General features: G+C 45.4%; 1 protein-coding gene across 1 annotated transcript; it reads right to left on the reverse strand.

Moving 5' to 3' along the window:
• Positions 1-1,452: 1,452 nt before the first annotated feature.
• RS1 (retinoschisin 1) lies at positions 1,453-20,416 on the reverse strand. The gene is made up of 5 exons (XM_073327760.2): positions 20,366-20,416; positions 18,786-18,891; positions 4,643-4,784; positions 3,856-4,051; positions 1,453-1,605 (listed from the first exon to the last, which is right to left on the reverse strand). The coding sequence occupies exons 1-5, from the start codon at positions 20,414-20,416 to the stop codon at positions 1,453-1,455; spliced, it is 648 nt and encodes a 215-aa protein (XP_073183861.2).
• Positions 20,417-21,619: the final 1,203 nt, after the last annotated feature.

A 21,619-nucleotide genomic window follows, 5' to 3' on the forward strand; every position in this document is an offset into this window, starting at 1 on the left:
CAGGCTGTGGAGGTGGAATTGGTTGCTTGGTCTGATGCCTGCATGAGGAACAAGATCTTATGCAACTCTATGGAGTGTTTTGGCCTAAGTCAGGCGGCCAGTACTGGCACTAGCTTGCTGTGTGAGCACTAGCAAGTCAGTGTATAATGAGTCTAAAAATACTTACCTACGTCACAGGTATAGTGTGAAATTTGTTTAATGCCTGTAAAAGTATTCTAAGTACTTCGGGTGAACAGAACTATGTACATACAAAGATTGGATATGAAAAGCATTTGATTTAGTTGTTAAGTCTAAAACAACATTTTGAGTCATGTGCTGGTGGGTTCAAGTTTCACATAATGTGATCATGACAGGAATCTGGAAATAATTCCTTCTCCCTGTGCCGCTCACCCCCACCATGTACAGCACTGCTGGTTGTCCGTTGGTAGAGGCAAGATCCTGGACCTGAAAGAATTATAGTCTGATCTACTCTAGCAAGTCCTGTACGATAAATTAAGAATAGGCAACAATGAAAGAAGCCATCCATCTAGGCTGAAAAAGCATGATAAAAATGGTATAGCCAATTTTCCTTATTTTGCTAATGTTTCTCCCTCAAAAATCAAGAAACTTCTATAATAAACTTTGGCTTTATTATTTTATGTGCTGTTAAAATCCTTTTCAATTCCAGAAAGCCCTTCAATTTACAGGATGAGCATTTACACTGTATATATATTTGTGGGAGCAATACACATATATAATGAAGAGCTTGCTTTCATTATTTACTCATAAACACCTAAATGTTCAAATCACATTTACAGTTCATCAAATATAATTTTAAGCAACCCTCTAAACTCTTACTGAATACACTTTAAACCTCTAACCCATTTTTAGTAAACATAGAGTACAATTTCTTTTAATGTTACGCAAGAGGAGATTAGCAACTAAACTATATTATAACCAGAAACTGGAGCTGTGTGAAATCATATGCAAAGGTTTTTTAAAAATCTAATTAAGTCTTTGCTGGACTTTAGTTCCCAGATGCAAGTCCCGTTGGCATCAGTGGAAAGTGAGGACACACTGCAGCCCTTGTGAAAAAATATTGGTCTTGAGGGGGGAGATTTTTTGGTAAACGTTTTGTTCTGGCCTCTGGAATGAGGGCAGCAGGTTCAACATTTTCCTGCTCTGCTGAGAGCAGATGAAATTGCCCCAAACCTGTGTTTTCACTATGACAATTTCAAGACACAAAACTGGGGCTCTCCACACAGCTCAGCTCCTGAAATCAGTTTCAACAAAACTAACTGGGGCCAGATTCTGTTCTGACTTCCATCCTTGGGCAGCCCTATTGTGCAGGCTGCGAGTTGTTATGGTAAAATCGAGCCCATCTTTGCTACCCTCATCATTATATTTATTGTCTTTCTACATTTTGCTAGGGACTCTCCTTGCACCCCTTTGAAAACCACGCATGGTTGGACTTTAAGCACATTTACTCATGCACTCCAGCAGCTCCATCCTGATGGCAATGCGTACATGCCAGCCTAGCGGTATTAATCGGATGTAGCGGGAAACAATCGGAGGGCGCAGGAGATTCTGGACAATGGATGATCTGTCTGAGTTTCCATAGAAAACCTACACAACACCGAGAGACAAAAAGGCAGGTTAGCACAGAGCAGAGTGGGTTAAAGAGCTAGATCTCCTCCTTCCCCAGATTATGTGACAATCCATTTTCACGCTCACCAGTTCGCAAGCCAAGAATGTGAATTGCTGAATGACGTGGTGTGAAGTATGCACCAGGCAGTGCTGATGACAATATTGGTCATTCGCAACAAACCTCTTCCATTTCGACAGTGAATGGTGCAATTCTGCCTACTGGTTTAAAGTTACTCTAGCACCAAGTCAGCATAAAGCATCAGGAGTGGAGTTACAACAGTGTAAAACTAGTGTAAGTCTGGGGAGATTCAGACCTATTGTTCTTGTCCCCCCCCAAAAAAACACACTGTTTTTAAACAAAAGTGACCCAAGAAGGGCAGTGAAGAATTGCCATTTTTAATTCGAAGGGCCTGGTTCGCATTTGTACTAGGGCTCTTTGCCACCCCTCTGAAACACAGTAAAGATGACATAGTGTCAATGAGAGTCAGGCCACCTGTGTATTTTGGGAGAATGTGAGACATCTCCTCTTCAGACTCGGGGTGTGGATTGCATTCTGTGCTTTGTTCCCCTGCTACTGCAGCGCACTGGGCAGGTTCCCCTTTGCAATTTGGCCTGGCTTTGTCACACTGCCAGCTGCCGTAAGGGGTGTCACTGATTGTGTATTTAAACAACGACAAGGCTGAGCTCCACTTTTTTCTCAAAGGCAATGTTTTGAATGAGCGCTGCTCTGTGCAGCCCTATACATGCCCCGCTGCTAGCAGCAAGCTGAACAGGGAATGAGGTTGGCTTCTGTGACGCTCGGGGCTCCAGCTGGCCTGAGGGTTAACACAGCGGTGCAACACTTTCTGAAGATTGTGCCGGCTTCCCTGTCCTGCTGTACTTAATTTTGGAATCCAGTACCGCCATTAAAAGAAAACTGTTTGGCCTTCTAAAATTGTGCCAGATTTCACCAGATTTCATCACAAATCCCAAGATGTTCCTGGGGAAAGCATAACCTCCGGCTCCTGTGAAATTCCTGATCTTCACGCCCTACAGAGAGCTCATCCTGTGTACACCTGGTTCACACAAGACCCATTCAGACTCCTTTCGCTCCCTAGTTGCTGTTATGTCTGACTGCTTATATTACGGGAGTCCCTCTGACAAAAACTCCCAAATATTATTTGCTGTAGTGGCAGTCACTTGTAATCCACCAGCTTTCATCTAACGACATTGCCCTTATCTAACGCTGACAAAGTATTACTGAATGATCTCCGTCCTCCCAAGAGCACAACGTTGAGGTCGGATTTCGAAAAGAGACTGGGGTTGTGATTGAAAAGTTCCTTACAGTGCCACCGATTCTACCAGTTTGCAAACTAGTCTCTGGACTTAAAACAGGGAATACCCAGGGTCCTGGTGGTCTCCCTCCATCCAATAGTAAGGGATCACTGTGTGGTTTCCTTTTGTTGTAATTAAAGTAAGATCTGCTACAAGGGGTTCCTGCCCTTGAGGGATGCAGGCCTTTGTTTCCCTTCTTTTTACTCTGTTTTGGGTGTTCCTCTGTGTTTTCTCATGCCTCTTTATTTATATTGGTCAATTTGCATATTTATAGCTACGGCTTTGCTAAACAGAAAGTGGCAAGGGGTCAAATTAGTAGAGCTCCTGGCAAGAGTGAGCATAATCCCAGTCTTTCCTTACCCTGCACGTACATGAGTTGGATTTCTCAGGCTGGATTCTCTATAATGGTACAAAGGAAATGGCTGCATAAGGCCAGCAGAGAATTCCACTGTAGGAGGAGAACTCCCTGCTGGCATAGCTGTGACAGATCTGGGTCCTGCGCCATCTGCCCACCCCTGTTGTAGGCTGGTGAATGGGTTGGGAAAGGACATATCAGGATGTGGTGAAGCAGAACTCTGCTATGCCAAATCCTCCACTGGTGGGGGTTCATTAAGATATGTCACACCAGAGGCATATCTTAGAGCTTCCTGGCAGTTTCTTTTAGTATTGCTGAGGTCTGGGGTTACAAACCAGCACTGGCATCAAGGAATGCAATCTACTAGCTAACACCCTTCCTTCCAGCTCTGAGCCGAGTGTAGGTGCAAGAAAGTCTGGCCCATAGTCGCTCTTATAACTTAATTTGATTTAATGGCACAAAGGGTTATTCTTGGTGTTCCACATGGGATATCACCCATTGTGAGCCAAAATCTGCATTTAGCTTAAAACCATTTTCACCAAAATGCTCCTCCCACTGACCCTGTTGTTTCCTGTCTGGTCCTTGTAGTAAATCCAGTTCAGATTCTCATCAGTCCTGTACTGCACACTGTATTTTGTCATCCACTCATCTGCATCACAGCGCCCCTGTGTGAGTATCCCGGAGATAACTTTGACCTCTTTCATGTCAATCTGCAGCCACTGCCCATTGTCTTGAAATTTGGAGAGCCACGCACACCTGTCGGAAGCAGGCAAATCAAAGAATACAGTACAGGTGTTAGTCCCGGGGGAATCAGACAGGAAAGGAAGGAATGCAAAGGAACTGATCCATTAAGGGTCAAGAACAAGAATTTTTTTCAATGACTAGTGATTTGTGGTACCTCCATGTTTAGGTGCCCAACTGAAAGCGAGCAGGTGGTCGGCACTTTCTGAAAATAAGGTGTCTCGGGTTAGGCAGCGAGAAACTGAGGAGTCCAATCACTGGTCATGTTTGAAAATCTTAGCACAAATCTTTTGGTCCGGGGCAAAACTCCAGTGACTACAGTGGTACCATAGTCTGGGCCTAAGACTCCAGCTTTTTATTGGAAAATGTACTAGGAATGGCCTTGGCGAGACGACATTCTCTGAAACAGATTCAGCCCTGGTATAAGCAGGTGGAAATGCCACTGAATATTTAAGGCACCTTTTGTTCCTCTCACTTTACTTCATTTCCCCCTTTTTTTTGCTTTGTAACGTTAGTATCAAGACTCCTAAAACTCTGCATCGTGCTTGGTTGAATTGCTGCACAGCACTCAACATTGTAATGCACTTGCAGGGATGTTAGGCTTACCCAAAACCCTGGCCATTAAGTCGGGCCTTGTTTGCAGTCCATGAAGTATACCATCCGGTGTACTGCTCTGAATTGGAGCAGCTTATCTGGTCGGAAGGAAGCGCTCCTGACTCAAACCCAAGGGGTTTATGATAGGGACACTCTGCAAGAGAAACGAGCAGTTTAATCCAAGGAAAGTCCGGCTGCTTTTATTGCCTGGTTTTGTTTGCTCAGAGTGTTTGTGGCGTGTGGATTCAAGCCGTGTTTTCACACGGTCAGCTCTCCTCTGGCATGGTGGTGGCACACTGTTAGGCCAGATCATAAACTGCAACAGACGCATGGACACCTGCGGAGCTGCAGGCTTCATTTCACTCTGCCACTGAGGAGTCTCAGCAACATAAAAAGTGCACAGCAGAACTCATGGGGAGAGGGGAGTCCCTTCTCATCATTTCAACTCTCTGATGCACTCATTTATTTTAACAACTCCTTCTTAACCTTGCACAGACATTGCACACCACGTCCCCAGTGGGGGAGGGGGTACATTTACACTGCAAAAGAAGACCTGCCGCAGCAAGTCTCAGAGCCTGGGGTCAACTGACTGGGGCTCACAGGGCTTTTGCTATGGGGCTAAAAATAGCAGTGGGGATGTTCCTGCTCAGGCTGAAGCCTGGGCTCTGAGATCCTTCCCCCTCTGGCTCTCACAGCCCTGGCTCCAGCCCAAGTCAGAACACCTACACTGCTATTTTTAGCCTTGTAGCATGAGCCCGAGTCAGCTGACCCAGGCTCTGAGACTCGCTTCTGCAGGATTTGTGAGAAGCACCCTAAGGTGGACTCATGGGGCTTTGCTTTCATGAGATTCTTCCTCTGACCTTGTGGGATGTTTGCAAGGCCTCCAGTTTTGAGCTATGTATAATAATCCTTCCGCCGTTGCTCCCCTTGCTGAAGGGGTCTTCTCTACTGAAGGATCCCCCTGAGGTTGCTTTCATTTTTCCACTCCTGCCTGCAGGATCTCATCCTTCTAGCTCAAATTAAAGTCTCTTTGGAACCAGTAAGGGTTACTCCCAGCTAGCAGAAGGGCTTTAGCGAGGCCAGGTGCAAGCAGACCTGCTTGGGCTGCCTTTGTCCCCCTGCCATGTTGAGGGCAATGGGACTATTTGCGTAAGAAGGTTCTAGGTGCTAAGGGCTGCAATTAGGACTCAAACCTGGCTCTCCCAGGTGCCAGTAATGCTCACACCACGAGGGCATGGATCAGCCCATTTACCGTGGGCAGCAGCACTATCCTCTAGAAATGGATTAAATCAATTCCAGCCCGTCTGCTCAGCCACCAACCTGGAATTTCCCAAGGTCAGAAGGACTACTTGTTGCTCACACGAATAAAAGATGAAATAGAAACGAAGAAAGAGGATGTGACAAACAGCCAGCACATCACGTTACTAACTGCAAACAGGAGCTGGATAGTTAAAAGAGCCTCCAGCTGCTCCCTCCTTCAGCCTCCGGCTGCCCCAGAGATACCCGCCCACCCCAACTCTTCCTTCCTTCCAAGGCTGTTTTTCTCTGATGCTCTTCTGACACGAAGACCGTCTCCTTCCCTAGGGAGGAGGGAACAGCTGGGGACTCCCAAGGAATCGGGGAGACCAGCAAGAAGGAAGGGGTCTCTGCAATAGCACCACTGCTGGGCTTTGAAAGCTTTATGCAGGAAAGAGAATTCTTTATGAAGAAGCCTGTTCTCTCCTCATTCCCACCCATTGGGGATCTGCCCCTCTCAAGACCCCTTTCCTAGCCACTGCAGCTCCCTCCCTGGCCCCCTACCTCTGCTCACTGACTGCTTCCTGCAAAGACAGGGAAGGCACATTGGGACTCAGAGAGGAAGCTGAGATTGGGAACAGGAAAAGAGTGGAAGAAGCTCCTAATTTGACTGGCGTGGCTGAAAAAGGGAGTCAAACCCTTTGGTGGCATGTGGCGCTCTGTATTCAATGTTCCTTCCTGGGAGCTGATAATTCTGGGAAACTGGGGCATGGCGGACACTTTTCTGAATCACATTTGAAAGCACAGCATAACCCCTTAACAACAAATCTGTGTCTAACTGTATAATGCTCTTATAATGCTCTGTATTATGCTCTTCCAGAGCATAATTGGACTCTAGTCCCTATAGTACTTTTCCTACAGTCACTGTAGAGCAGTGCAAACATAAGTTCAATATCTCATTAACATATTTTGGCAGGTAAATATCTCATTAACATATTTTTCTGTTACAAACGAGTAGCTGCCATCCCTCCTTCCTCCAGGCAAGGAAATACCAGCCTATAAAAGCTTGTGGATAATAACTGAAAACATGAACTGCTTTAAATTCCAAAACTATGCTGTCAAGCATGTTGTGACAGACTTTCCTGCAATAGCTTTGGGCGCCTTTAGTGAATTGAGTTAGAGGATCTTTGAGATCCACTGTATTAAACAAATAGTTTTATGTATTATCATGGGCCGGGATTGATTGTTGGGGTGGGAGGTTGTGAATACTGAAAATGTAACAGACAAGCTCAGACTGTTGGGACGATACATGTGCAGTGGATTTCCTGGGACTACCTGGGAAGAGGTGAATGAAATTCCAAACCTCCGGTTATGCAACTCCCCAGCCTTCTGAAACTATGCCCTCACGAGAGGGTAATTATTTATGAATCACTTGTTACACGTGTGACACACACACCCCCGGAACGCCTCAGTGCCAACTGGCAGAAGGCTTCCCCGTACTGTAACTGACATCAATCTGATGCACTCCTTGCCCCAACAAGTTATTGTCATAATGTAGCTCTCAAAGGAAAAAATCATTGCAGGATGTGCGTCCAGCCTGTATATGAAAAGTTATAGATGTGCGCTGGAAATACGTTCTTAAAATGTATTTGGGAGGCAGTGCATGACCTCAGACTGCCCTAGACAAAGGAATGTGTATGTACCTGTCTGACCTGCTTGGTTACAGGCAGAGGACAATAGAAAGACACTTCCATGTAAGATGAACAAAGCCATTACGCTAGAGGAGTAGGGAAGAAGCCCATTTACAAACACACCAGGGGACAGAATCTGCACCCCAGGAAAACTTCCTGGCTCTTGAAACAGGGACACAGTCTTTGGGTAATATGGTGGGGGTGGGCAAAGAGACATTTTAGGGATCCATCACTGAGGGAATAATAGAGCATAGGACCCTTTGAGCCTATGAAAGCTGGACCCTCTTGACCTGAAAGGCAAGATACACTGGTAATTTGACATAAGTAAGAAAACTGCTTAGGCAAAGATTGTAATGTGCTTAAATGAAGTTTTAGTCACCAGAAAGGGTGTTGTGTTTTATTTGAAACCACACCTGTCTTACATTTGTGCTTAGTATCACTTATGTCTCTGTTCTTTGTTTGTTTTATTACAAAACCCATCTCGATGTTGTGTATTAACGGCAGAGGGTGAGTCCTCCGCCAACCTAACAGGCTGGTGCATACTCTGTCCCTTTCGAGGCAGCAAACTTAATAACTCCTGTGTGTGTCCAGTGAGAGGGACTGGGCACTGCTGGGTGACCTCTCTGGGGAACTCGGGTTTGCTGATTGCTACCTACAAGGCAAGGTGTGGACTGGCTGAGTCCTGAGGAGTTTGCTGGCCAGGCAAACAGCTGGGTGTGTCATGGGATTGACACATAGTTTATCAGCAAAGCTTACTCCTGCTAAGGCGGTGGGGTAACACAGTGGCTTGCAGTTCTAGGTGTCCTGAGTGAGAAGTCACACCATGAAGTCAAGATTAAAGGCCCAAGCTGTATAAAGAAAAGGCTGAACTAGTCATGGGTTCTGGTTCTGAAACTGAGACAGTTATGAACTTGGGGGAAACCCAGTTGTGGGTTTTGAAGGACTGCCAGGTACTAGAGCCTGAGGCTGGAGTTGGGGTGATCTCTGGTAAGCTTTTTAGTGTGTGTGTAAGTTCTTTTATTATTTTCAATATGTTTTCTCTGTAGTGATTTCACCATAAGAATGAATATGTGTACTTGCGAAGAGCTGTGTGATAATGTGTAATTGCTGACACTTACACTATTTATAGCCTTCGGAGAGCAAGCCAAGCACAGACGCTGGCCTGTGTAGTCAGTCTGGCTTGCTGGGGATATTACAGTGTGGGCAGGGAGCTGTGCAGCCTGGAAAAACCCTGCTCAGGAGAGAGAGATGCGGGTCTCTACTGAACAGAGGTGATGGCTGAGGAGCTGGAAGCCTAGAGTGGGTGCCTTCAGGGAGCACTGAGGGGGAATATGCGTGCAGTTGCCCTGACCTATGACATATATGGTGGCAGCATATGTGAGCTCTATGGCAGTGTAACTTGCCATTAGTGCCTACTGCAGTGGAAGTAAGTAGCACAGAAGGGGGAAGCACAGAGTAAAGTTTTATAGTCTTCTCAGGAAAAGAATAGCAAAAAGAGAGGTGAACATGAGTTATGGACAGCTGAAGAAAGGTCAGCTGCTTGAGCTATGCAGAGAAAGGCAGCTCAGCACTGATGCGCAGACAAAGAAACAGCTAGTCGACTTGTTGGATTCTCAAGATCAGAAGAGGAATGATGGTCCAGGTTTGCAGGGAACATCCGGCCCACTGGCAGAGGGGCCAGCAGGCCTAGGAGATCTTGGAGCCAACTCCCTGGAGGGAAGCTGGGAAGAGGGTTGCCTCACCGCAACTGGGAATTTGGACAGGTCCACAGGTGGACCAAGAGAGGATTCAGCTGGAGAGGGACCAGCAGCATAAAGACCAGCAGCAACAGTCGCAGCACCAGCACCAACATAAGGGGAGTGAGGAGAGGGAAAGAATCAACATCTGCTGAAGTTGTACATTCGCTGTGCCAGCGAAACCCTAATCTGATAGGTGAAGACAGACCCCACGTACCTGGCCCAGTGGGTGGCACAGACTCCAAATTACTTCCTCACTTTGGGGGGGGCTGGTGGTGACATGGATGTGTTTCTAGATACTTTTGAAATGGGGTGTGAGTTGAATGGGGGGGTGGGGCAGGAGGCCATGGTACGGTATCTGGCTCCACTACTGCCAGGGATAAAGGCTTTGGACATTTTCACCCTTATGGACAGAGGGGTCTCTAGGGATTGTTGCAAAAGTTTAAAGTAATCCCGACGTGTATAGGAGACGATTTCAGGGAGTTCAGAAAAAAGGGGATATGAACAATGCTGAGGTTTCAACTCAAATTAGGGGTTGTAACCACAAGGCTCCTTCCTGGGCACCCCCTCCTGGCCTCAGGGATGTCCTGCCAGTGGCCCCTCACCTCAGTTTCCCTTTTGAGTCCCCAGTAACTCATACAAGTTTATCTTCTAGTCCATCAGCATAGTTTATTAACTACATGTAGTGCAAACAGTCCATAATAAACCATAGTCCATATCACCCCACTGCATGTAGTTCTGATGACCTACCTTAATTCTCACCATACCCAGTGTCTTCTGCCACACCTCCGTCCCTCTGCCAGGACAGCCATCCCAGTGAGAGCCCAACCCTCCACAGCCTCTCTGCTGGGAGATAATCTTTTCTCCGGCAGCAGTTCCACATTCCCCCTGGCCCTCTCATGGTTACTCTGGGCCCAGCTGTCTGGCCCTGGAGAGGTCAGTGGATAAGCCCCTCCGCGGCTTCCCTGCCTGGCCCTTGGCTCTCTAGCTTCAAGCCAGCAGGCATCTCCCTGTCCTGCTTCTGCTCTTCCTGCCTTCAGCTCTCTCCAGCCCTCCTGCTCTGGCTCTCTGGCTTGGAAAAACTCTCTTGCTGCTCTCCTGCCTTCAGCTTTCTCTCAGGATCCAGCCCCTCTCACTCTCTCTGGCAGCTCTCCTCTCCTGACTGACTCAGACTGCTCTGAATCATTGGATCTTGCTCACCAGACCTCTTAGGGGATGTCTATACTGTAACGCAAGCCCCGGCTTAGTAGAACTCAAGCTCACTGACCAGGGCCAGCTCTAGGATTTTTGCCGCCCCAAGCAAAAAAATTTTTGGCCATCCCTGCTTTTCTTTTTGTGCTCCCCCCGCCCCTGGCTGCGCCCCCAACCCCACCCCTTCCCAACCCCTTCTCCAAATCCCCGGCCCCACCTCCTCCCCCGGGTGTGCTGCATTTCCCCGCCCCCATTGCTTCTTGCGGCCCCCCCCCTGCAACCTCCCACCCTCGCTCACCTCCGCTCTGCCTGCTCCCTTGAACACGGTGCCACTCCACTTCTCCCCGCTCCCTCTCAGGCAAAGGAGAGGTAGCGTGCTCAGGGGAGCAGGCAGAGCGGAAGGGAGGGGGGTAGAGGAACTACTCCTCGCCCCTGCTCTCCTCCGCTCCACCACCCCCACCTCCCCCGAGCGTGCCGCCACTCGGCTTCTCCTCCCTCCCTCTCAGGCTTGCTGCTCCAAACAGCTGTTTAGCGTGCGGCAAGCCTGGGCAGGAGCGGGGAGGAGCGGAGCGGCGGCGGCGTGCTCAGGGGAGCAGGCGGAGTGGAGGGGAGCTGGGGCGGTGGGGGCACATTGCTAGGGGCGGCATGGCCGGCGCCGGGATGCCGCCCCTAGAAATGTGCCGCCCCAAGCACCTGCTTGTTTTGCTGGTGCCGAGAGCCAGCCCTGTCCCTGACCCTAGGTTTGTTAACCTAGGACTTGAGCATCTACACTCGTTTGTAACCCGAGGTTAGGAATTATTGAATTCTGAATCTCAACCTGGTGCTCCTGCGCCTACAGTGCGGGTCCCAGTCCAACCAACCATATCCCAGATTTCCAAGCATCCTCCCAAAATGCGGCCACTGTAGCCCTTAGCCTTTGGTGCAGAGTGGGAAAACTTGACTATCCCATAAATTTGCCCGTCCGGAGCACAAAGAAAGTCGCCTGTGGGATACTTTTGGCGGACTCCCAGAGCACAAGTCCAGTGGGGCTGCATCTACACTGCAAAGCAATAGGACTTGAACCCAGGGTTCTGGCTTGACTCACGCTCGGAATCTCTATCCTGTGGGGTGCTGGGAGCCTAGATCCAAGCCCTAGGTTAGCGCAAAGTGTGTGTAGACAGAAGGTGAGTTAGGCTTGAGCCTGAGTGATTACACTGCAGTGCAAACATATCCTTATAGCTCCCAGGTACTGTCCTGCCCTCTGAATGGGCCAAATGGGAACACATGGACTGGAACAGGAGAGCTGCCAGTATCCAACAGTAATCAAGTTACCTTCCCGGTGTATGCAGAGAAATACCTGAGGAGAAGGAGGGTGAGAGACAGCCTTATACTGCAGTGGAGTGACAAGAACCACTGTTTTGAAGGGACTTCCCATTCTCCCAGTACAAAAGCCCAGGCCAGGGAAATAAGCTGTCTGCCTACCCTTACCAAGGATCCAGAGGCAGTACAGAGGCTGGGGATGGCAGGGTCTCCAGCCAAAACAGGGACACTGAGGCAGCTGCAGTGCACTGCCAAAGCCTATAATACCCACCCAAGGGTGGGAATGTCCAAGTAAAGTCTATGATAGCTGCTTGGGAGATGACAAAGGGAGCTACAGCCAGGAAGTGGGGTGAGCTTCTTATCACAGTGTCTGACTGTTTGATGGTCTCCGGGGCGGGGAGAGGAAATTCTGCTTGACTGTGTGTAGGAAACAAAAGGCTCCCTCCACCCGCTGCACTGGGGTGGGGGATAGATAGTCCTTCCCCTCCCCTCTCCTCTGAGTTGCACAAACTTTGCCTTTTTTATGACATCAAAAGAAAAAAAAATCAAAAGACAATGGAAATTAGCTTTCATCTCCCTTCAGGGCTGATGTGACCCACTGGCAGGAGTTAAACCATCTAGTGGGTTTATAGCAGTCTTCTTGTGATCAATTCACAACATAACCAGCTTTTCCACAGCATTAAAATAAGTTGTCCCCTTTGTGTAAGAAACCGCAAACTGAGACTGGACTTAAGTGGCCCCACACATTTACTACTTGGCAGGCTTATCTTGAACGTGAGGGATGGAAGACAGAACAATTTTATTTTTAGTAACACTAATCCGTAGATCACCCAGCCATAATACAATTAAGAGGTCACCTTCGGCTCTGGAAGACTGTCACAGACAGAGAACTACTCAACAGATGTCTGGAGGCTGCCAGGACCAACCAGTTAATTTATTTAATGCTGTTATCACTGACCTTAAGAAAACTCTTAAAGTGGTTATTGGAATGGCTCCGCCCACGATAGTTAAGCTTGTGAGAGGCAGTGTTGCAAAGGCATAAGGAGACTGACTGGGATAGCAGAGTGACAGCTCTGCTGCTCTTTGAGTTTGTTGTTTGTACAAACCGGCACAAGCTAAGTGGTCGTCATTAACACCTTTACATTTTGCTTTTGCAAATAGATAGTAAATAGATACGAAATAACGAGGGAATATTGTAGTAATATTAATTACTTGCGGAGTTGTTTGTAAAGACTTTAATGGGGACCACTTTTGCTCCCCTGAATGCTAGCCCTCATGGGCCTGATTCTCCGCTGCCTTGCACATTTTGTAGCCATTTATATCTGGGCAAAGTGAGGCTAAAACTCTGCTGTCTGAGAAGGCAGCATTTTCCAGTCACGTTGTGCACCTTCTGTGCAGGTGTGAATGGCTCCGTGAGGTGCAGCGCATGGAGAATTAGGCTCATTATAAATTCTAGGCAGTTACATTATGCAAATTCTGTGTTTGTTCATTTGAACCCCAGCACAATTTTGTTATTTCTACCAGTGAGACTCTTTTTTACAGTAAAAGAGCCTTCTCGGTAAAATGATGTAATCTTTTATCATTCTGTTCTCCTCAGACATGTAAGTATGTTCTTCACAATGGAGCTGTCTAAATACAGTACTTAATTCCCATCGTACCCTCGCCTATGGTAGCCGTCAAACAGCCCTGATTTCATTCTTTGAGATCACAAGTTTGAGTGATAAAGGTATCTGTGTAGATACCGAGGCTTTTATAAGTATTATTACCACACAACATTCTCCGTATTGCCAGCTCTTGCAAGTGACAGGATTTCAGGGGTTCTGGAGTCTGTCCCATGATGGCATGAGAGGCACCAGCACCCCTGCCAGAAGCCAGCAGAGTCTCTCTCTGCACTCGCAGTTCTCAGAGGAGGGAGCAAAGAGCCCAGCATCTCAGCAAAGTTCCTCTCCCTCACCCTCCTGTGAGAAATACGGACAGGACAATTCCCCTGCTTTCCCCCTCCTTCCCCCCCGCCCTCTGCAGCATCTGGCTTGGGAAGAGCTAGAGGGTGAAGAGCACCTGGAATCCACCCCCAGCCTGGGAAAGGGCAGTGAAGAACCCCAAGCGGAGCAGAGGTGAAGCTGGGTGTAGGGGCTGAACTGAGGGGGTGAGGGCTGATGGGGGGTGGCTGGACTGATGGCTATGCTGAACTGGGGTTGGGGTTGATGGAGGTGGGGGGGCTGACCTGAGGGACAAGATTAATTGCTGGGCATGGTATGGATAGATGTGGGGTGACCGCTCCTGGAGCAGGGGTCAAAATCACCTTATCCAATACATTTGAGAGAGTGGGCAAGACTAATTATCTTAGACCCACACACTGGGGATGGTAGGGGAAGTTCACAAATCAAAAAAATGACAGACCAAAACCACACTATAGTCTTCTTTTTAAAATGTTCATTATTTTTGGGCCAGTGTCAGGATTTTGAGATGGTTTGACTCATGATTTCTGAGGCTGGCAACGCTGCATTCTGATTAAAATATTAGAACAGTGTAATAGCAAAGCACATGCAAAATGGTTTAAGAAATGGCTAACTGATAGATCTCAAAAGGAGTTGTCAGTGGGGGATCATCACTGAAAAGAAGTGCTTCTACCTGGGATTGGCAGAGATCAGTACTAGGCCTGATGCTATCCAACCCTTTCAGCAATACGCTAGAAGTAAATATAAAATCACTGCTGATAAAATTTGCATTTGACACAAATGTTGGTAGCATAATAAACAATGATGTGGACAGAGCAATCATACAGAGCAATATGGATCACTTGATAAACTGGGAACATTGATACACAGTACATTTTAATACAGTCAAATGCAGAATAAAGTCCAGACCAGTAATATGTGTACTTGGTGCTTTAATAGGGCCAGTTTCACAAAGCTGAAAACAATTATTAGGCAAATTATCTGGGAGGAAGAATTTAATCAGAAAAATGTGAATGATCATTTGGAATCATTTAAGAACACCTTACTAGATGCCCCAAAAAGCAATTCCACAATTGAGCAAGAAGGTTATACTGGTTAAAAAACAACACCACCCTGCTTTAGAAGGGAAGGGAAGAGAAGTCAGCTATTAAAAAAATGTAGCAAATTGAAAAATGGGGAAGCTGATAGTCATGAATATAAATCAGAAGTTAGGAATTGTGAAAAACAGATAAGAGAAGAAAGGAGGCACAAGGGGAAATCTATGGCTAGCAGAGTTAAGGACAATGAGAAGAAATTTTTGAAATATTTTAAGAACAAAAAAGAACCCTGACCACAATATTGGTCCATTACTAGATGGAAATGATAGAATTATCAGTAGTAATGCAGAAAAGGTAGATGTGTTCAATAAATATTTGTGGTCTGTATTTGGGGAAAAAACAGATGATATAGCCTCATTATATGGTGATGATAACACTCTTTCCATTCCACTAGTATCTCGGGAGGATGTTAAACAGCAGCTACTAATGCTACACATTTTTAAATCAGCAGGTCCAGATAATTTGCATCAGAAAGTTGGCTGAGGAGCTTACTGAATCATTAATGTTGATTTTCAATGAGTCTTGAAGCACTGGGGAAATTCCAGAAGCTTGGAAGCTAAAGCTGTGCCAATTTTTAAAAAGGGTAAGTGGGATGGACCACAGTAATTATACGCCTATCAGCCGGACATCAGTCCCAGGCAAGAAAATGGAGTGGCTGATACAGGAGATGATTAATAAAGTATTAAAGGAAAATAATGTAATTAATGCAAATCAACATGGGTTTATGGAAAATAGATCCTGTCAAACTGCTACATATTTTTTTAGATGAGATTACAAGTTTGATTGATAAAGGTAATACAGTTGATGTAATATACTTAGACTTCTGTAATGTGTTTGACTTGGTACTGTGCAACATTTTGATTAAAAATATAGAATGATATAAAATTAACATGACACACATTAAATGGATTTAAAACTAGCTAACTGATAAGTCTCAAAATATATCTGTAAACAGGGAATCGTCACTGAGCAGGTGTGTTTTCAGTGGCATCTCACAATGATTTGTTCTTGGCCCTATGCTATTTAACATTTTTATTAAGGACTTGGAACATAAAATCATCACTGTTCAAGTTTGCAGATGATACAAAAATTGGGGCAATGGTAAATAATGAAGAAGATAGGACACTGATTTAGATCAGTCTGGATTGTTTGGTTAACTGGGCACAAGCAAACAATATGCATTTTAATAGGGGTACATGTAAATATACAAATCTAGGAACAAAGATTGTAGGCCATACTTACAGGGTGCGGGACTCTATCCTGAGAAGCAGTGGCTTTGAAAAAGATTTGGGGGTTGTGGTAGATAATCAGCTGAACATGAACTCCCAGTGTGATGCTATGGCCAAAAGAACGAATGTGATCCTGGGATGTATAAACAGGGGAAATTTGAATAGAAGTAGAGAAGTTATTTTACCTCTATCTTTGGCACAGCTGCCACTACTGCTGGAATATTGTGTCCAGTTCTGGTGCCCACAATTCAAGAAGGTTGTTGGTAAATTGGAAAGGGTTCAGAGAAAACCTGCCATATAGTGATGGACTCAAAGAGCTCAATCTATTTAGCTTCACCAGGAGAAGTTTAAGGAGTGACTTGATTACAGTGTATAAGTACCGACATGGTATTAAATATTTAATAATGGGCTCTTCAGTCAAGCAGAGCAAGGTATAACACAATCCAATGGCTGAAAGTTGAAGCTACACAAACTCAGATTGGAAATAAGGTGTCAATTTTAGCAACGAGAACACTTAACTATTAAAACAATTTACCAGTGCTCATAGTGGATTCTCCATCACTGACAATTTTAAAATCACGATTGGATGTTTTTCTAAAAGATCTGCTCTAGGCATGATTCTGGGGAAGTTCTTTGGCCCATGTTACACAGGAAGTCAGAGTACATGACTGCAGTGCTGCCTTCTGGCCTTCGAATCTATGAAACGCTATACATCTAAGAAATACAGGCCATACCAGAATGGGGGTTGTCACGGACAAGCATCTCAACATGATCTCCCAGAACAATGCTGCAGCAAAAAGGCTAATTCAATCCTTGGATGCATAAACAGGGGAATAGGGAGTTGGAGCAGCCATATGGAGGTGATTTTACCTCTGTATACAGCATTGGTGAGATCAGTACTGAAATACTATGTATAGTTCTGATGTACACAGTATAAAAAGGAGGTTGAAAAATTAGTGAGAGTGCGGGAAAGAGCCACAAAACTTGGAGGGCTGGAGAAAATGCTTTACAGTGAGAGACTTAAAGAGCTCAATCTGTTAAGCTTGTCAAAAACTAGACTAAGAGGTGACTTGATTACTGGGGAGAAAATAGTGGGTACTAAAGGATAAATGATAACCTAGCAGAGAAAGGTATAACAAGAACCAGTGGTTGGAAGCTGTAGCAGATAAATTTGAATTAGAAATAAGGCCCAATTTTTTTTACAATGAGGGTGATTAACCACCGTCCACTGGAATAAACTACCAAGGGGAGTGGTGGATTTTCCAGCTTGATTTGAGGTCTTCAAATCAAGTCTGGATGCCTTTAATGCACATCTGGAACACGTTAGGCCTTGTCTACGCTACGGGGGGAGATTGATCTAAGTTACACAACTTCAGCTATGTGAATAATGTAGCTGAAGTCGACATACTCAGATCTACTTACTGTGGGGTCCACATTACACAATGTCGACTGGAGACGCTCTCCCGTCGACTCCCTTTGTGCTTCTCATTCAGGTGGAATACAGGAGTCGATGGGAGAGCAACTGGTGGTCGATTTAGCAGGTCTTCATTAGACCTGCTAAATCAACCACTGATGCATCCATAGCTGCTCATCGAACCCCCAGTAAGTGTAGACAAGGCCTTAGTCACACACAAGTTTATTGGGCTTAATACAGAGGTAGATGGATGGAAGTTGATATGATGTGGAGGAGGTCAGACTAGATGAGCTAATGGTCCCTTCTGGCCTTGAACTCTATGAATCTACCATCAGTCTAGTGTTCCCCACCCCATGCAAAGACAAAGTGAGTCACCTCTGCACCAAGCCCCAGGGAGCAAGAGAAGGATTTCTGTGGCAGATACTGAACTCGGCCCTGAGGTCATGGCAGCAGCACAATGCCAGTTCATCAACAGGCCTTTTCCTTCATATACCCCTTAATTTCCATTCGTAACCACTTTATAGGGCTAGTCCTCAACACCATTGCCCTGTGGAGACACTGGCTGAAAAAAGGCAGAGCTTGAATAATTCTAATTCTTCAGGTGGGATTTCTTAGACCTCATCCACACGGGCAATTTGCCTCAATTCCCGCATTGATAGCTGCTGGCAGCTTGGGTGGCTTCACCAGTGCCAGCCCCTAAGGAGAAATTCTGGCTCCGATGACCTGTAGACATCCCGAGCTAGCTTTAATCTAGTGACTGTGAGCACCGATAGCAGTGAAGCTAGGCAGCACAGGCTTCCAAGTGGGCCGTACAAAGCTGCCCAGGACTAGCTCTGTACTCCAGTGGCTAGATTGCGCTGAAGTCCATGCTGCTGTGGCTTCACTACTACGGGTACTCACGCTAGCTACATCTAAGCTAGCTCAGGTCTGGCTCCACGTGCTGCAGTCACACCCCCTGACTGCAGTGTAGGCAACCCCTCAGAGGTTCAGCATGAGGGCTGCCCTATGACACAAACCACAATAGCACCCACAGCAGTTAGTAACACAGCCAGCTGAGATCTACTACTCTATTTCTGAGCAGTCCCATCATTGATCCAGTACGCTGGGGCTGAGCTGATCATCCAGAATCAGACAGGACCCATTGTGTGCTAAGGGAATAGGATGTTCAGTTCAAAAGCTACAGACCGACAGTACAGGGTAGCATTTTAGGATGTCAGAACAAGTGAAAATAGTGCTATAAGAAGATATAGAGCGAAAGGCAGTGAAGTACATGGCTCATAACTTGGAGAGAAATAATCCCTTACCTGGCATGCACACTAAGCTGTTGGTTCCGGTGGCCCATACTGAGTTGGCACTTCCTTGACAATCACATTTGCAAGCTTTACTGTGCCAGTGCTCCAAGCGGTCATCCTAATGTAATACAAAAGAAACCAACACAGCTATCATATGTGGTGAGAGGAGACTGGGCCTGATTCTCCAAAGCCTTGCACCTTGTGTAGTCACGTATCTCTCTTCAATGTGAGTGCAGAACACGACCATTGTGCTAGGGAAGCTCTTCACTCCTGCTCTGCACTTACTTTGCGCAGGTATAAAAGATGGCACAAGGCAGTGGAAAAATCAGACCAGCTGTATTTATGGTCCTAGGGTCTGTTCACAGTACATGTAAAGCTTTTAGTGTGCTACAAAGGCTGATCCTGCTTCCACTGAAGTCAATAAGAGTTTTATCATTTAATGGAAACAGAAATGGTCCCTAAACGAGGAAGTCGCAGGACCTGAGGGTGAAATTCATCCCATTACAAAGAGCCAGAGAAGACTCATGCGCCAAACTTAAGTTTTACTGTATAGGTGTGAATTTCACCCCAAATAAATAATGCCATCTAACGCTGCAAAGTATTACTCTTGAGTTCATGAGACTTCCATTAATGTATCAAATTTACATATTTTTGTTTATGCATCATAAATATTTAAGTAAATCTTCCAACATTCATCTCTGCTAAGGAACCAGTATTCTGAAACTCAGGGCCAGACTCTGTCCTTTATTAAAGTGGTATAAATCCGAAGTAACTCAACTGACATCAGTGGAATTATACTGTTTTGATACACTGGTGCCATTGAGATCTGAATCTAGCCCTAACAGAGTATAAATTAGAACCAATTCTCAAAATTGGATGATATATTATGGCATTATTGCATGGGGATTTGTAAGTCAGTGTTTCAAAATTGTGTTAATGTCTTGACCAAGCGTGGGTGATATCAGAAAATTGTGTTTTTTACAGAACGTATGGTAAGGATGATGGGACAGAATGAACCATAATTAATGCCCCTTCCATTCTTGTTAAAGCACAAATAATTTGTGATATTGTGGCTCTGTATGATATTTACAAAGCTAGCTTTGTGCTCTCCCACTTTGAGAACCTACCTCTCCTGGGAATTTTTAATTGTCCAGTATAAATGTGCACATGGGTGCAAGACTGAGCCTTCACTCGTGTGTCTTACTCTGGTAACCTACTGCAGTAAGTCACACAGATGCAAGCTGTGTTTTGCACTTGTGCAGCATGAATCTACATTAGGGGTTTGTACCAGTGGAACTGCATCAATGTGGTTACGCTGGTGCAAATATCTCCATTCTAGACAAGCCCGCAGTGTTGTATTTTTACCGGGAGGTTGCATTCAGATGATCTGGTAATTAACAAACAAATGCAGAAGACCTACACCCATAATTCATATTTAGACAGAATAAGCCACAAACACAGGGACTAATCCTGCATCGTGCTGAGCACCCTCAGCTCCCGCTAACTGCAGTGGGATTTCACTGGCTAAGCATAATGCAGAATTGGTCCCAGAGAGTACTTAGATAACATTCAGATAAGCTTAATGGACTTACCTCACCAGGCGACAATGCCAGCGTAGCTGTGTGGATGAGATAATCAAGCATGTTAGAAAGAATAAAAAGAGAGTTAAGAATCGAAGGTGCTGCAGATAAATCCTGCTGTTCTCAAGAGTTAAATATATTTCACACAAGCTGACTTCCATGTGCTAGCAGAAGGACATGGACTACTGGGCAGGAAGAACACACTGATATAAGGGTGAAATCCCAGCCCCACTGAGGTCAATGACAAAACTCCTATTGACTTCAGTGAAGTCAGGATTTCACCCTAAGTATTTGTACCACAATCATTTTGTGCAACTACAATGAAAGAAAATGAAATTGAAACTGACCCCCACCAATCAATATTATACAGCAGACTAGTTGTTTTCTAACAGTGGTACCTCAGACAAGACCACTGTGGCCGATAAAGGGAAGATTTACAGTTTTCTAAAATTCTCTTACCTTGTTTATCTTATGCCTCCTCCTAAACTGTGGCTTCTTCAAGCACTCTTCCTGATTACAGGCCTGCTCCATCTCCCACTGAAATCAATAGGACCCTGTCTATTGACTTTAATGGGAATTCAATAGGGCTCTATCAGATTTGCTTGTCCAATAAGAAATAGCAAAAAGTACCATGTGACTGCGAAAACTAACCAACACAACTTGAATGTCAAATGTCCAGTGTCCAATACCTGCAGTGAACTGGCAAACTGCTGATGATCAAGCCATAGAGTAGAAAAAAAGTGAATAAATTTGAATGAGGAACTAGAAATCTGCAAGCACATGTTCTTTGAGCAGTAAAAGAGGCTCTTTCTATCAAACAAATTACTTTCTGTGAATTGTTCACTGAACTCTAATTACAGGTTGTTCATTCCTACACTGGGCCATAGCTGAACCCAGCAAGGTTTAAATAATACTAATAGTTAATAATGTCTTACATGTATATAGCAACTTTCATCACATCATATTTCCAAAATGCTTCACAGTCATAATCAATTGAAATACAAACTATTGACAAGGATCAGTTTATCCATTGCTGAAATGTAGACTCCTCTCAGATGTGCCAATGGCTTAGCAAGTATGCATCAACACCCTCAAATGAAGAACACAACAAAGAACACAATGACAGAGGTGAGAGTTTGAAAACTATACAATGGATGTTTTTAAAAAATACGGAACATCTGTTTTAACCTCAGTCCCCTGAGTCAGCATTTCTGATGTCAGCAATTTACAACAATAAACAGGACAATACCAGATTTATGTGGAATA

Source organism: Lepidochelys kempii, chromosome 1 (genome assembly GCF_965140285.1).
Source record: "Lepidochelys kempii isolate rLepKem1 chromosome 1, rLepKem1.hap1, whole genome shotgun sequence".
In the NCBI taxonomy this organism is placed as follows: Eukaryota; Metazoa; Chordata; order Testudines; family Cheloniidae; genus Lepidochelys; species Lepidochelys kempii.

What these genes read in the sequence shown, in the direction of transcription:
- RS1 (XM_073327760.2), bottom strand. Translation starts at nt 20,416, where the DNA reads ATGCTTGATTATCTCATCCACACAGCTACGCTGGCATTGTCGCCTGGT. An exon ending in TGGCATTGTCGCCTGGTGAG is followed by an intron (nt 18,892 to 20,365) that starts GTAAGTCCATTA and finishes GTATTACATTAG; the next exon opens with GATGACCGCTTGGAGCACTG. An exon ending in CAGCTTAGTGTGCATGCCAG is followed by an intron (nt 4,785 to 18,785) that starts GTAAGGGATTAT and finishes TTTCTCTTGCAG; the next exon opens with AGTGTCCCTATCATAAACCC.